This window comes from Desmodus rotundus, chromosome 8 (genome assembly GCF_022682495.2).
Source record: "Desmodus rotundus isolate HL8 chromosome 8, HLdesRot8A.1, whole genome shotgun sequence".
NCBI lineage: Eukaryota > Metazoa > Chordata > Mammalia > Chiroptera > Phyllostomidae > Desmodus > Desmodus rotundus.
Window position 1 is genome coordinate 131,610,875 of NC_071394.1, and position 17,563 is coordinate 131,628,437.

At 34.9% G+C, this 17,563-nt stretch overlaps 1 protein-coding gene and 1 pseudogene across 1 annotated transcript in view; one reads left to right on the plus strand and one right to left on the minus strand.

Moving 5' to 3' along the window:
* DOCK3 (dedicator of cytokinesis 3) overlaps positions 1-17,563 on the plus strand; it is a 267,364-nt gene that overhangs the window by 32,589 nt on the left and 217,212 nt on the right. Inside the window, exon 2 of the mRNA XM_053929392.2 lies at positions 13,954-14,037. Coding sequence (XP_053785367.1) covers positions 13,954-14,037 — 84 coding nt within the window. The remainder of the gene's footprint in view (positions 1-13,953; positions 14,038-17,563) is intronic.
* On the minus strand, positions 1,073-1,534 carry LOC112309501 (RWD domain-containing protein 1 pseudogene; annotated as a pseudogene).

The following is a 17,563-nucleotide window of genomic DNA, read 5'->3' on the forward strand; positions in this document are numbered from 1 at the left end:
TACAGCATAGTGATCAGACAATTATATAATTTACAAAATGATCCCCCTGATTTGTTCTAGTTCCCATCTGGCATCATACATACTTATTACAATTTTATTGACTGTTTCTTTTAATTCATATACAGGGATGGGCAAAAGAAGGTTTATAGTTCATATGGAAAACAATACAATAATTAATAACTGATAATACAAGAATAAACTTTCATGTACTCACGACTGTAAAGCTACTTTTGCCCATTTCTGTATTTGAATAGCTAATATGTGGCTTAAAAATGCCAAGATATAAATGGCTACATGCTACTGTCAGGTTTCCCTAGCCCACTCAGTCCTTTGCTCTTTCACAGTTGTCCCTTATGGACTCACCCAACCTTTCTGTATGTATACACGGTAAAAGCAAATATTAATGCACATCTTTTGCATATGCATTTGGCCTTCAGTGGTGGTTTAAGGTTTTTTTCCTCCTACACAGGTCTTGCATATTTTCTAAGTTTCTAGATATTTTATTCTTTTGGTTGCTGTTGTAAATGAGATCTTTTTTGTTGTTGCATTTCTATTGATTCCATATGTTGAGTTATATACAGTTGACCTTGAACAACACGTGAGTTAGGGGCACAGACCCCTGTGCTCTTGAAAATCTGCATAAAGCTTTTTACTCTCCAAAAACTTAACTAGAGCTGTCCCTCAGTATTCACAGCGCATTAGCTTTAAGACCCTCTTTCCCCATGCCCCTTCAGACACCAAAATTTGAGGGTGCTCATATAGCCTGTGTGTGCATATAGGCTACAGCAGGGTTCGCCTGCCTGCACATCACCTTATTCATGTGGGTGTAGTGTGGCACTCGCTTAGCATATGGCGTGTTCAAATTTTACTTTTTCCACTTTCCCGGATTTTTTCCTTAACAATGTTTAGTTTGAAATTTTAAGGTCAATTGATTAAGTTCAGTGATTAAATCAATCAGAATATTCTCTTGAAAATTATTTTTTCTTAGAAAAATGAAAGGAAAATCAACACCCTCTTAGCATAGCCACAGATGCTGTGGCAGTCAAGCCTCTCTGCCGACAGGGATAGCTCACTAGTTGGGCAAGTCACTCTCTGGATCAGCCCTATTGTAGTCTGGATCATCCTCATCATCCTCAGCTGCAAGTCATCCGTTACCTGGAACAAGGTCTCATCTACCTCCACATTGTTTCCAGCATCCTCCAAGAACTAGATATCAGATTTATCAAGATTGTGATCTGTTTCATATATTTGTTTCCCACTTAATTTATTTTCCTGTTTGTTTTTCTTTCATTTGTTTCTTTTTAATTTCCAAGAGTTCTGCAAGCTTAGCTTTCCAACTTAAGAAATTCTCACTTGTAACAGCAGTGCCATGAAATAATTGCTTTATGGCTTATTCTGCTTTTGGTTTCTTTTCTTTTTCTCTCCTAGTTTCTATTTGATCTCCTATCTCATTTAATTTTCCTTGCACAGCTGTCACTAAAGTGAAGATCATCATCATACCAGGGTTTTCTTCTGCCTATAATGCCAATAATTTTAAAAGGCCCGAGGCATCATTATCTTCTAGATTTTCCTGGGAGGATATTTCATAAAGGGGGGGCTTCATCTGGGTATTTTTCACTATATATAAACTTCAGGGTAGTCAGGACAGTTTCATCATTTTCTCTAGACTAAGGTGTCATAGTAATAGTGAAGCTGGGAGGATTTTCTGATAATACTGTAAAGGAGTGGGGGTAGATGGACTCCAGAGCCTTCAGCTTGTTGTGCTGCTCCTTGCCATAATGTGTCACTGTGGCCCTCGCTGCTGCCCATGGATAACCTATACTCCCAGGTGGCCCTGCAGCTGGAACCACGGCCTCGCCGGGACAGCAGGCAGGAACTGGGCCACCTTAGAATATTTTTGATTAATGGTTAGTTGAATCTGCACATTGAAAACCTGCAGATATGGAGGGCTGATTGCAAAGGTAATTTTGATATGCTAATTTGTATATAAAATTTTAAGGACTTTTTACTTTATATTTCTCTCATGGTAGATGATGAAATATTTTATGAATTTCCCAATGAGAAAACAACCAGCTTTGCCTGTTTTTTAGTTTCATTCTGTTCTTCTGATCTCATACTACTACAGTGTATTTTATTTATTTTTATTTCTTATTTTTTAACTTTTTATCCTCATCCAAGGACATGTTTATTGATTTTAGAGAGAGGGAAAGGGAGGGGGAGAGAGAGGGAGAGAAACATTGGTTGGTTACCTCCTGCATGCGCTGTGACCAGGGCCTGAACTTACAACCTAGGCATGTGCCCTGACCAGGAATTGAACCTTCGACCTTTCAATTTATGGGACAGTGCTCCAACCAACTAAGCCATACTGGCCAGGGCTACTGCAATGTATTTCAAAACATTTCCCACAGTAACTTTTTTTTTTAAGTTCTAATTCCTAAAATATAAACATTTTAACTATGTATAAACATTTTGACTATTTTAAATATGTATACTACATATTTAAACAATATATGTAGTATACATAGATAATGAGGCATGGTAGTAAAACAAACATCCATGAATCCACTTTGAAAAAAAGAGTATTGGCAGTCCAGAGCTTCTGTTTGCAGTAATGACAGAGTAACACCCTTCCAGATGATTACCTTAAAAAAAAAACCTATAATATTTCAACATAATGAGAAAATCAGTTACCTAAAGTGACTGGAGAGTGAACAGAAGCCTGCAGACTCTGGTGTGGCATATACACTCTGAGGAGAGAACTGTACAAATTATGTTTTCATTCTCATGGCTTTTAGCAAGGTGTGGGGGTGACAGTGGGAAGAAATCACAGTCTTACTGACTGGGGAAACTGATGATGATCGTGGCCACTCAACAGAGTGTAGAAATCATGAAAGGACAAAGATCAAGAGAGAGGATCCTGAAACTTTTTCTGTCCACAATTCCCACTGATGTCTGAAATGCCATGTATAGAACAAGCTTATTGCAGCTCACCCAGCAAAGATCTGGACTGAGACTGGAGCTGCCCCCCAAGAAACGAGCTTACAGTTTAAGTCATCCATAGAGTGTTTGCTTAAACAAAAGAAACAACACTGAAATAACAGAAGCTCTAATCTTCACAAGTTAAAGTTTCTGGTGGCAAGGGTACAATCCCATGATTCCTGGACATATAAAGCAACAAGAGAAGAAATTAATAAAATGTGGCCTTTGATGAGTCATGTTGGAACTAGCAATTAAAATTTGCTATTTCACTGAAGTAGAACAAAGTGTGTTTAAATGAGTAAAAAGATATTTCAGCAGAGTAAGGTAAATCAAATACAACTGAATAGAAATTCTGTAAGTGAAAAGTTAAGTATTATAAACATAAAATTCACTTGCTGGATAAAACAACAGCCTTTTTCTTAAGGCAAAATTAACTTGAAATGTGTCAGAGACTTAAGAGCTAAAACTATTAAATTTCTAGAAGAGAATAAAGAATATCTTTTTGACACTGGGTTATACCAAGATTTCGTAAATATGACACAAAAGGTACAAAACTGTAATAGGAAAAAAATTGATGAAATGTATTTAATCAAAATTAAAAACTTTGACTTTTAAAAAAACAGTAAGTAAAACTAAAAGGCAGCTACATTCCTGGAGAAAATATTTGTAAAGCATTTGTATGGCAAATGACTTATAATCTTAAAACTCAGTGATAACATAATAAAAGGATGGGCAAAATATTTGAACACAGCCTTTACAAGAGAAGACATGCCAACATGCAGTGAGCTGAGTCCCACATCTACACCACCCAGTGGTCACTTCGGGACTTGGGTGAATAAACCAAGTGTGGTATGGCCGTAGAGTCAAGTACTACCCAACAATTAAAAAGAATGAACTGTTGACACATGCAGCAACTTGAATAATTTTCAAAAGCGTTATGTTGTATGAATGAGGTCAGTCATCAAGGTTAGAAACATATGATTTCATTTTTATGACATTCCCCAAAAGACAAAACTATAGTGATGGAAAAACCAATCAGCGAGTGTCACAGGTGGAGATGGAGTACAGTGTGACTCTCAAGACAGAGCATGAAGGAGTCTTTCTGGGGGGGTGGTCAATGGAACTGTTTTTAAATGTTGTTTGTGGTGATGGTAACACCAATCTATACATGTGCCAAAATTCATAGAACGATACACTGAAAAAAAATTTGTTATAATTTTAAAAATAAAAAATTAATGTAAATCTAAGGTTCAACAGAATTGTGTGTAGCTCTAATATATTTTTAATCCATTTTTCTGACACTTTATATTCATTTTTTTCCTTTCTTTTGTTAAAGAACACTGTTGCTATTGAATCTTCAGTGAAGAACACTGAATCTTCTTGTGTTGCCTCCTGGCATACATGTGTTATTTTTCTTAGGAAATGTGACTAGGGAGAGGGATTGCTGATTTATATAGCACATGCACAGTTCAGTTTGAGAGGGTAATACAAAATGCTTCCAAACTGGTTTTAGTTTGCTTTTTCCTACTATGTATTCGCATGTCTGAAAGTGTCTTAATTTTATCCTAATTCTTTAGATGTCATCTTTCTTTAGCATTTTTAAGGCATTGTTCCATTGTGTTCTGGCTTGCAGTGTTAGTGTTAAAAAGTCTGTAATATCTGATCTTTTGGGTGCAATCTATTTTTCTGTTTGGGAGCTTATTAATAGAACCATAATTCTGCTTTCAGGGTTGTGAGGTTTTACAATATGTTCACAAATTTCACAATATGTTCTTTAGTATGAATTTATTTTTGTTCAATATGTTGGGTCCTTGGGGGCTCTTTTCATTAACTCTAAATGAATAGCTTGAGAATGCCAGAAGGGTAAAAAGTTATGCATACCAGAATTCTGAGAGCCCAGAGTTGGTAGAGAGCTGGAGTTTTTTTTTTTCTGTGTATATATAATCCTCCTCTTTTTATACTTACCCCTGTCCTGAGATGTGCCTTGTGTCTCCCCATCCAGAGTAAAAATCTGTTTATACTTCCAGAGAATAAACTTCCAGTCATTTTTCTGAATGGAGGAAAGGAAAAACACTGAAATGTAAATTGGAGGAGGTGATTTTAATGATCTAAATGCTGTCTAGCCAATTTGAAATGAGTCCTTTCTTATTTTAGCATCTCCACTGAATTCCTGCCTCACTCCTTCCTGCCACTTTCAGAGTTACCCATTACTGCCAATTCTTGATTTTGAGATGCAAATTGGGTTTATTCTTTCTACTAGTGCAGCAATTCTCAACCAGTTTGCCGTAACAATTTTTAAAACATGCAATACTTGGCTATTTAGTCAGGGGCACTGGCCTCTTTTCCCATAGATCGTCAAACCCCCTCCCCCAAACAAACAAACAAAAAAACACCACAGCCAACACAACAATAACTGTCTGGCTTGAATGAATCAAAATTTTATCTATTTTTTTGTCAGATCAGCAAAAAACCTATTTTTTGGTGTCCTGCAGAATTTTAGCAATTAGTTTATGTGTGCCATGAGATGAAAAAGGTTAAAAATTGCTGTATTGTTGGTATGACTTTGGGTTTCTTAGACTTGTCCATCTGTTTTTCAGCTTTTAAAATGATTTAAGTTCTGTTTCCTTTCTCATTTTCTTCAACCTGTGGGTTGCAGGATTAAAATAAAAAAAAAATTTAAACCATGGTATTAGTTAGACTTTAGGTGGGAGGGAAATTAGATGCTTATATTTGACTGGCTTTCTTTGAAATTTAAATTCAAAAATTTTATGGCCTAACTATATATGAGAGCAGAGAAAGTGGCGATTTTTAACTTCTGTAACCTAACCATGCCCAGTAATTCAACAAGGAATTTGTTCTCAGGTATTGGGAGGCTTTATACTAATTACCAGTAAGGTGTAGCGTCTGAAGAGGTTTTCCCCGTAAACAATCATAAAGCCCTAGTTTTGGAATGCTTGACGCAGGAGTTTAAATCAAAAGTGCTAGCCCTGGCTGGTGTAGCTCAGTGGATTGAACACGGACTGTGAACCAAGGGGTTGCCGGTACTATTCCCGGTCAGGTCACATGTCTGGGTTGCAGGCCAGGTCCCCAGTGGGGGGCACATGAGAGGCAACCACACATTGATGTTTCTCTCCCTGTCTTTCTCCTTCCCTTCCCTGTCTCTAAGAATAAATAAATAAAATCTTTTTTAAAAAGTGCCAAATGTTTGAAATATTTAAAAAAACCAGTGGCTGTTTTTCATGGATGTTAGTGAACTTATGTGCATGTTTCCCAGAGTGGCCACAACTTTTTATCAAATCATTGGGCAAATTTTCTCTGCTTTAGGCATAAAATTAGGTGTTAAAGTGAAGTGATTTAGGGGTTTTAACCTGTTTTCTATCATAGGTGAAGATTAGATTCACCCTTTGAATCTCAATATTTTGCTTTTTATTCAGTCAATTACAGTGAGGGACTGTTTCCAAATCACAGTAGAAAATGGTAGGTTTTTTGTTTTTTGTTTTTTGCCTTAAATAAAGTACCACTTTATTTTTATTACTCGCTTTTTAGTTTATCTACTGTGCCTGGTGAGCCTGGTTTGTGTTAATTTTTCTAGGTTTGTGACTTAGCATCAGTAGTTGTAAATTATCATATTTCGGATCTCAGTGTATGGTTGCTAGGTTTTTTAAAAAATCATATTTGTTGTACTTCTAGGCAGAAACAATTCTCTGTAATTACGCTACTGCATAATGACAGTTTTCCAGCTAAATAAACATCCTGTCGAGATTGTGTACCAACTCATTGTTTTAGAGATTTTATTTATTTATTTTTAGAGAGGGCAAGGGAGGGAGAAAGAAAGGGAGAGAAACATCAATGTGTGATTGCCTCTTGCGCTCCCCTACTGGGGACCTGGCCTGCAAGCCAGGCATGTCCATCATTCAGTCCACTAAGCTACACCAGCCAGGCTGTACTGACTTTTTGAGGAGTCATATTTCACTTGAGTTTTTTTTGTTTTTTATTTAGATTTGGGTATAGTAGATTTTTAGATATCCTCTAGTCCAGTAATTTTCTCTAATACATATTCATCTGTTGTAGTTTGCTGTCTTATATTCTCATCGACCTATGGGAATGGTGCAACTGTCCTTTATGCAGAACAGATAATACCAGTAACCGCACTAAATTAAAAAAAAATTTTATTTAGGTTGAAATCAGTCTAACAATGTGTCTTTCCCTCCTTGACTGTTACTTTATTTTATTTTTAGACCAGCCAAGTCATTTCATTGCTTCTCCATTCTCACTTGTCCTTTTAACATTAGTGACTACCTTTTCCATTGTTCTCCAGTATCTTCCTTCCAACATCTCTACACTTTAAAATTGAACTTTCCATTCCTTATCACTTCATTTTCTTTTTCTTTTTAGCATTTACTTGACCATCTGACATGCCATATGTTTTTGTTTGTTTAGGACCTGTCTATTCCTGGAATGATTAAACTCCACAAGTGCAAGGGATTTTGTATCGTTTGTCCACTGCTATATCCCCAGATTCTAAAATAATGCCTGGCATGTGAGCGTAATAATATTTGTTAAATGGGTCTCTATGCATTCATATGCTTCCCTGCCTTTAAAACAAATATAATGAGAAATGTCTTGATTACTACACAATCCTGGATTTGAATCCTGGTTTTACTTCTTACTAGTCCTGTGGCTCGCTAATTGAATAATCTGTTACCTGTTTCTTTTCTATAACACTGGCAAATAAACTTGTTGGATCTAGAGTGAGCCATTTCAGTTCACCTTAACTGTTTTTTAAAAACAACCACTTTATTGAGTTATAATTGCTGTACAATAAACTAAACCTATTTAAAGCATACAATTTGATAAAATTTGACATTGGTATTTACCTTGACTCCATCACTGTAATCACATCCCCCTCCCAAAGGGTTCTTAAAAAAAAAAAATCCTCACCTGAGGGTATGTTTACCAATTTTAGAGAGAGAGGAAGGGAAAGAGGGAGAGACATTTATGTGAGAAAGAAACATCAATCCGTTGCCTCCTGAACATACACCCTGACAGGGGCGTTGAGCCTGCAACATTTTGGTGTATGGGACCATGCTCCAACCAACTGAGGCACCTGGCAAGGGCCCAAAAGATTCTTTATACCCCCTTTTAACCCTACTTTCTCATCTTTTCTTTTCTCTCTGCCTCTTCCCCCACCTTTAAACAACCACTGATCTGATTTCTGTTACTGTAGATTAGTTTGCGTTTTCTAAAACATTTTTTAGTATACTATCTTGTTTTTAAAAAATTTTAAATTTTTTATTGAATTTATTTGGGTGACATTGTTAATAAAATAATATAGGTTTCAGGTGTACATTTCTATAATACATCATCCACATATTGTGTTGTGTGTCAGGTCTCCCACCCCAAGTCAAGTCTCCTTCCATCATTTATCCCCCTATACTTCCTTCTACCTCCCCTAACCCCGTTCCCCTCTGGTAATCACTATGCTGTTGTCTGTATTTATGAGTTTTGGGGGTTATTTTTGTTAATCCCTTCACCTTTTGCATCTAGCCACACACCTCCCCTCCTCTCTAACAGCTCTCAATCTGTTCTCTAAGAGTCTGTTTCTGGGTTTTTTTTGGTAAGTTTACTTTGTACATTAGATTTCACATATGAATGAAATCATTGGTACTTGTCTTTCTCTGACTGGCTTATTTACTTAGCATAGTGCTGTCCAGTTCCACCCATGCTGTTGCAAAGGGTAAGATTTCCTTCTTTTTTATGTCTGAGTAGTAGTCCATCTAAAATTTTATATAAACCAATCAGACTGTATGTAGTCGTTTGCCTACTACTTTTCACTTAGCCTAATTATTTTGAGATATATCTCTGTTGTTGTATGTAACAGTAGTTTACTCCTTATTGTTGCTGAAAGGTAGGATTGTGTGGTGAATATGAGCTTAACTGTTTTAAGAAACAGCCAGACTTTCTTCCAAACTGATAGTGCCATTTTCCATTCCCACCAACGGTATATGAGAATTCTAGTTTTTCCACATCTGTGACCATTTGGTATGGTCAGTCTTGTTAATTCTAGCCATCTGTAGGTGTGGAGTGCTATCTCATTATGTCTTTAATTTGCATTTACTTAGTGACTAGTGATATTGAGCATCCTTTTATGTGCCATCTGTTTACTTCCTTTGGAGTGAATATTCAAATCTTTTGCCCATTTGAAAATCAGGCTGTTCTCTTTATTTATAGGCTTTTTAAGCTGTTGCTGAAGTTTGAGAATCATTAATTTATTTAAGCTGTGTTTTCAATTGACCTTAAAATTTCATGCCCCATATCTCAGTTTTTGTTTTACCATAGTAGCTTTTACTAAAAGTGTGGTAAAATACATAAAACATAAAATTTACCATTTTAATCACTTTTGAGTACCTTCACAATGTTGTGTAACCATCACCATTATCTATTTCCAGAACTTTTCATTATCCCCCCAAAACTCTGAACTCATTAGGTAATTCCATTCCCCTCACCCCAGTCTAGACATTTCATGTGAGTTCAATTTATTCTTTCTTTTGTTGCTTATGATTTTGGTGTCATATAGAACCAAGCGTTGCCTTATTTAAGGTCATATGCTCCTATATTTTAATAATATTATAGTTTAGCTCTTACTTTTAGTCTTTGACCCATTTTTAGGTACAGTTCACATACACTGAATTGTAGAATCTTAGTTGTACTGAAGTATACACTTATGTAATTCACATCTCAACACTATTTCTGTCTTTCCAGAACATTCTTTTTGTGCTTATCCTGTCAATCCCCATTCCTCCAGAGACAACTGATATTTTGACTTTATTCACCTTAGATTAATCTAGCTTTTCCTAGATCTTTTTTGTAAATGAAATTATGTAGTAACTTTTGTATTTAACTTTTTTTGCTCAGTGTAATGATTGTGATATTTATCCAGTGTGTTTCCTCTATCAGTTGATTTTTATTTTTGATTGTTAAGTGGCATTGCATTATAAAAATATTGCATATTTTAGGTATTTTCCTCTTGGGTTGTTTCCAGTTCTGGGCTATTGTGAATAAAGCTCTTGCGAACATTTTTTAAAAAGATTTTATTTATTTTTTAGAAAGAGGGGAAGAGAGGAAGAGAGAGAGAGAGAGAGAGAAACATTGAACAGCTCCTTTTTACATGCCCCCAACCCTGGGGGACCTGGCCTACAACCCAGGCATGTGCCCTGAGTGGGAATTGAACCTTTGATTCACAGGCTGGCGCTCAACCCACTGAACCACATCAGCCAGGGCTCCTATGAACATTCTTGTAGAATTCTTTAGCCCACATGTCCTTTTTCTTTTTTTTTTCCTTTTTAGCCCACATGTCTTTTGTGATGTATCTTTTATTTCATTCTTTTTTGTTTTTGTAGTTTTGTTGGGGTAATTTCTATTGTCCTGTCTTTGAATTTACTCATTATTTTCTTTAGCTCTGTTCATTCTCTTGTTGAACCCATCTAATGAATATGAAATTTGTAATATATTCTGACTTTCAGTTTTACTTATTTTTATTTTTTAAGTATATTTTATTGATTATGCTATTACAGTTTTCCCAAATTTTCCCTTTTGTCCCCCCTCCGCCCTGCACCCCCAGCGCTCTAGTATTCCCCCTACCCTTAGTTCATGTCTGTGGGTCATACATATAAATTCTTTGACTTCTCTGTTTCCTATACCATTCTTAACCTCTCTCCATTTATTTTATGTCTACCAAGTTTGCTGCTTCTTTCCTGTACCTTTCCCCCCATTCTTACCCTCTCCCTCCCCACTGAAAACCCTCCATGTAATCTCCATTTCTCTGATTCTGTTCCTGTTCTAGTTGTTTGCTGAGTTTTTGTTTTTTAGGTTCTGTTGTTGATAGTTGTGAGTTGTGAGTTGTCATTTTACTGTTCATAGTTTTTGATCTTCTATTTCTTAGATAAGTTCCTTTAATATTTCATATAATAAGGGCTTGGTGATGATGAATTCCTTTAACTTGACCTTATCTGGGAAACACTTTATCTGCCTTTCCATTCTAAATGATAGCTTTGCTGGTAGAGTAATCTTGGATGTAGGTCCTTGCTTTTCATGACTTCAAACGTATTTCCTTCCCAAATCTGGGAGGAAAATGGGGGTGTGTCTTATAGTCCGAATGTAGCTTACCATTTACATTGGTGAAAGATTATGTTATTTATGTTATTAAATATTTTACCACATTTTTTGCTTCAAACATTTTTTTCCTATTTTCCTTCTCTAAAACCTGGGTGCGTCTTATGGTCCGAAAATACAGTACTTCTTTCCTGCCCCTTCTTGTCCTTAAAGTTTCTTTTGAGAAATCTGCTGATAGTCTTATGGGCACTCCTTTGTAGGTAACTGTCTCCTTTCCTCTTGCTGCTTTTAATATCCTCTTTTTATCTTTAATCTTGGGTAATGGAATTATGATGTGTCTTGATGTGTTCTTCCTTGGGTCCAATTTCTTTGGGACTCTCTGGGATTCCTAGACTTCCTGGAAGTCTATTTCCTTCACCAGATTGGTGAAGTTTTACTTCATTATTTGTTCAAATAAGTTTTCCATTTCTTGCTCCTTCTGGCACCCCTATGATTCTTATATTAGGGAGCTTAAAGTTGTCCTAGAGATTCCTAAGCCTCTCCTCGGTTTTGCCCAGCCCTGCCCTCTACTTTCCCGAAGCCAATCCCCATATTGTTGTCTGTGTCCCTGGGTTGTACATAAATGTTTTGTGGTTAAACCCTTCACCATCTTTCATCCCGTTCTCCTAACCCCGCACTTTCCAACAGCTGTCTCTTTTACATATCTAAACTTCTGTTATTATGGTATTTTGTTCATTGGTTTATTGTGTGTGTATTCCACATATAAGTGAGATCATATGGTATGTTTTCTTTCACTGACTGGCTTGATTCACTTAACATAATGCTCTCCAGGTCCATCCATGCTGTTTCAAAATGTATGAGCTTTTCTTTTTTACTGCTATGAACTATTCCATTATGTAAATGTATCACAGCTTTTTTTATCCACTCACATACTGATGGGCACTTAGGATGTTTCCAAATCTTGGTAATTGTAAATAGTGCTGCTATAAACATAGGGATGTATACTTTTTTTTGTATTAGTGTTGTTTGAAGAAATTACTTGGCATTTTAAAATACTGTTATAAATGTTATGTTTCTAAAACATTTCCTTTTCTAATTGTTCCTACATAGACTTAAAAAATTCACCTTGTATCTAGTGACCTTACTATGTATATATAGTAATATTATCAGCAATCATTTTGTTTTATTATTTTTTAAAGATTTTATTTGTTTTTAGAGAGAGGGAAGGGGAGGGAGAAAGAGAGGGAGAGAAACATTCATCTTGTATCTAGTGACCTTTACTTACCTATTCTTTGTAATAGTTTAGGTCTAGGTTCTTTTGGATTTTTAATGTATATATTCAGACCTGGAGGTAATGACACTTTTAAATCTTTGTTTCTCATCATTATATGTACCTTTTATTTCTTTTTCTGCTGTATTTGCACTGTTGTCTCTCCAGTGCAATGTTGAATAGAAATGGTAGTGGACATCCTGTTCTTGTTCCTAACCTTAGTGATAAAATGTCTAGTATTTAACCAAAATGTATGATGTTTGCTATAGAAACATAACCTTTATCACATTAAGGAAGTTTCTTTCTAATCTTAGTTTGTTAAAAATTTTAGTCATGAGTGTACATTGAATTTTATTAAATTCCTCTTTTGCATTTATAGAGGTGATCATATGATTTTTTCCCTTTTATTGATTTGCTAATATTAAATCAATCTTGCATTCCTGGAATAAACCCAGGTTAGTCATAACATATGTGGTTGGATTTGATTTATTTTTTAATTAAAAAAAATTTTTTGCATCTATAATCATGAGAGATATTGGCCTGTAGCATTCCTTTCTTACAACATCCTTGTCAGGTTTCACCATCATTGCTAATTCAAAATGAATCCCCTTTTCCCTATTCTCTGAAAGATTTTCTTTGTGATTGGTGTTTTTTCCTCAAATGTTTGGGCAAATTTACTGTAATCAGGAACTCGTATTTCATTTGCAGGAGTTACAGATACTTTTCTCTAATAGACATAGGACTATTTAAGCTTTTAACTTCTCTGTCAGTTTTTAATATGTTTTATTTTTCTATAAATTTGTCTATCTCTTCTGAATTTTCAAATCTGTTGGTGTAAAGTTTCTTGGAGTACCACTTTATATGTAATTTAATTATTAATAACATTAATGTTTTTAATTTTGGTTGCTAATATTGATATTTTTTCCTGATTGGTCTTGCTTAGGTAATTATCAATGTTAGTGTTTTCAAAGAACCAATATTCAATTATGAATCTTAATATCCAGTAATATAAGTCCTTTAATATTTATAAGACTATTCTTCATTCTTGGTAGTCATAAATTTTGGAATCAATTTTTCAGTTTTCTAAAAAAAAGACATAAGATTTTGATTGATATCTATAAATTTTATGTTATACATTTGCTTTTATTTTTAATTTGTTTTCATTTTATGAGGATTTTGTTTTTCAAAGCATAATCATACTTATTTGGTGATTCTTTATAAAAATATTTGTTCATAGTAGATAAGCTTCTATTAGTATTTTCTTAAGTAATTGCTACATACTTGCACAAAAAAGATAAACAAGTCACTCTGAGGATGAGAGAGAGACTCTCTTTACAGAAATCTTTTCACACACATGCACACACCACTCAGGAACAGTGATTTTGCTGAAATGTGCTTCAATGTCCTGATCTAGTTAATATTACCTTTCAAAATATTGATTACATTGAAAGGGGCTTACATATTTGAGAGGTGAATTAATGAAGAAGGGAGAGTGTATATATTTAAGAAAATTTAGTGCTTAATTTCAGGGACACTGATCCTGTCTCAGTATTTTAAAATGCTAATTGATATGTTTATGTTTGTTTTTCTAGTGATATGCAGTTTTCGAGGATCTGTCCCTCAAGGGTTGGTCTTAGAAATAGGAGAAACAGTCCAGATTCTTGAAAAATGTGAAGGTAAGTAAGGACATATAAAGCATACAAACAGTGATCATTTTGGGCAGCATAATATACATTTATTTTATATAAATGTATATATAGTAACATCAGTAATCATTTTGTTTTATTATTTTTTAAAGATTTTATTTCTTTATTTTTAGAGAGAGGGAGAGGGAGGGAGAAAGAGAGTGAGAGAAACATAGATCAGTTGCCTCTCTCATGCCCCCAACCAGGGACCTGGCCCACAACTGAGGCATGTGCCCTGACAGGGAATCGAACTGGTGATCTTTTGGTTTGAGGGATGATGCCCAACCCACTGAAACACATCAGTCGGGGCATTTTATTATTTTTTTATTGTATTTTTCCCATTACCATTTATTTCCTGTTTGAGAACTGTAGATATTAATTCTTTTTTGAATATTTGATAGAATTTACCTGTGAAGACATCTGATCCTGGACTTCTCTTTGTAGGGAGTTTTTTGATAACTGATGAACTTTGTTACTAGTAATCAGTCTGTTCAGATTTTTGTTAATTCCTGATTCAGTCTTAGAAGATGACATGGTTGTAGGAATACATTAATTTATTCTAGGTTTTTCAATTTGTTGGCATATCATTGTTCATTGTATTCTCTCATAATTCTTTGTATTTCTCTGGTGTTGGTTATCACTTCTTTTTCATTTCTGGTTTTATTTACTTGGACCCTTTCTCTTCCCTGATGAATCGGGCTAAAGGTTTATCAATTTTGTTTATCTTTGTAAAGAACCATCTGTTAGTTCCATTGATCTTTTTTATTGTTTTTTTTCAAGTGTCTATTTCATTTATTTCTACTCTGATCTTCATTATTTCTTCCTTTACACTCAATTTGTGCTTTGTTTTTTCGAGTTCCTTTAGATGTAAGATTAGGTGGTTTGGGATTTTTCTTGTGTCTGGAGATAGGCCTGTGTTGTTATGAATTTCCCTCATAGAACTGTTTTTGCTGTGTTCCATTGATCATTGTGGTTTTTTTCATTTGATCACAGTATTTTAAATTTCCTTTTTGATTTGTTTATTAACCTGTTGATTGTTCAGTAGCATGTGCTGTCTCCATGTAGTAGTTGTGTAGTCTCCATCTGCTTTTGGTTTTCCATTTTTCTTCAGTAATTGATTTCATTTCATACCACTGTGATCAGAGAAGATGATTGATATGATTTCATTCTTTAATTTATCGGGGCTTGTTTTGAGGTCTGATGTGGTCTGTCTTGGAAAATGTTCTGTGTGCACTCAAAAAGAATGTGTATTCTGTTGTTTTTGAGCGGAATTTTCTGTTAATATCTGTAAGTCTGTATAAATTTTATATATGCAAGTGATTAGCACTTTTCCCCCTGCCAATTACTTTTATGATGTGAAAAAACATAAAGAATTGGGCTGTGCATATTTTTATTGATGTACCAAAGGAAAAAATTAGTAGTTTTAGAAGATTGTAGATTTTGGTTTCGGCTTTGATTTTATCATTGCTTACTAAATGATTCTAAAGTGGATCTACATGCAAGGTTGCCCTTCATGAACAGTGATTTTTAATTAAACTATTTTTAATTATGATACGGAATGGAAGAGAAATTGTGCTTGTCATCTGCCTGTCTCTACTTCCTGTGCAGCCATTATCCTGGGGTTGGGGGTAGGGATAAATAAATTTGCATTTTTTCTTCTGTCAGGGAAGAATATGTTGTACCGTTGAAATTAAAAGTTTGAAACCCCTTGTTGGAAGGTACTTTATGTTGGACTAAATTTAGTGCTTTTGATCTGGCTTGATTGGTTTGCACCCAGAATCTTTGTGAAGGACTGCTGACTGTTTATTGTCACATGGCCTGATCTATATAGAGGCTTCATTCTTTTGGGTTAACACTGCTAACACTGTTCTGCAGCCTCTCTGTCAGTAGCAATTGTAGTATTACTGTTGTCTCTTTTTGATAGTATAGCCTCACTTACGTTGGGTGACTTAGGTTTCACAATCTAAATAATAATGCATATTTAACAAAGTGGTAGTCCGAAGTGTTTGATATTATGATATGAAAACACCTAGCACAGAGGATGGCACAGGTGACCACTATTTTTTGTTTACATGTTTATATGTATTTATATTAAAGATGAGTTCATCTTTAATGTAAGTATGTACACACAGATCCAGAATATTTTACCAAACAGCCTGTTTTCTTAATTTGTATTTTCCTTCTTAGTGCTTCCTTTTCTAACCTAATGGGATTAAATTTTTTAACAAGTTCCCTTAAAAAATCATGTTTGAAGTGACTTTTAAAAAATACATAAAGTGTATTTGGTATGACCAAAGCATGGAAGGTATAATCCAGAGTTAAGCTGGCAAATGTAAACCCTTATACCTATCTCATTTCATTCAAACAGTAAGTACTTAAATAGCGGATAGTAAGCACACCTGCACAGTAGTGTGCTGCTTTCTTGCTTCTGTGACAATTATCTGGTATTCTCAGTTTTTTCTATTTTTTTTGTACATTAATTACCTTTAAACAGTATGTTTCTCTGAGTTTTATTATCTTTAAAAGCATAGTGAATTTCTGGATGCCTTTTTAAAATCTACAATTTGCTTCTTGCTCTTCTGTCTAATGTGGTTATATTTTGTTTAAAAGTCTATTTTCTGTATTTTTCATCTTCTTTGTGGACTAATTGCTTAAATAAAGTATAATTTGCATAACTCTTAAATTCTAAAATCTCTAGTGATTTCAGTATAATACAGGATTTAACATTACATCTCAACTAGAAGTTTAGTTTCATTACCTTAATTTTTAATCACATTTTATAAAGTATCATTTTAGCATATAGGTGTATGATATTTTTAATATAGACTTCTTGGATATACATTGTTGAATTTTCTAACTTTAGAGAGAAAACATCAACCTGTTGCTTCCCACTCATGCCCTGACTGGGGATTGAACCCACAACCCAGGTATGTGCCCTGTCAGGGAATTGAACCTGCAGCTTTTTGGTGTCCGAGAGGATCCTCCAACCAACTGAGCTACCCGGCCTGGGCCCTGTTTTTAATTTTTTTGTTTGTATCCTTAGGAGGGGTCATAGGTGGTTCTATTTTTAAAATTTTGAGGAACTTGCAAACTATTTTTCAAAGTCAGTAATGTAGCTCCACATCTTTGTCAATACTTGTTACTGTCTGTCTTTTTATTAGCCATTTCATTTGGGGAGAAATGGTATCACTGCATTTCTCTAATGACAAATAGTTGAACAACTTCTCATGTCCTTATTGGTTATTTATTTATCTTCTTTTGGAGAAATGCCTATTTAAATTCTTTGCCTATTAGCCTTGGCCAGATGGTTCAGTTGGTTGCAATGTCGTTCTGTACACCAAAAGGTTGCAGGTTCCTTCCTGGGTTAGGGCACATAGCTAGATTACAGTTTCGATCCCTGGTTGGGGTGTGTACAGGAGGCAAGTGGTTGATGTTTTTCCCTCCGTCCCTCCCCCCCTCTCTAAAATCAAGAAACCTATCTTCAGGTGAGTATTAAAATTAAAAAAAAATTTAAAAA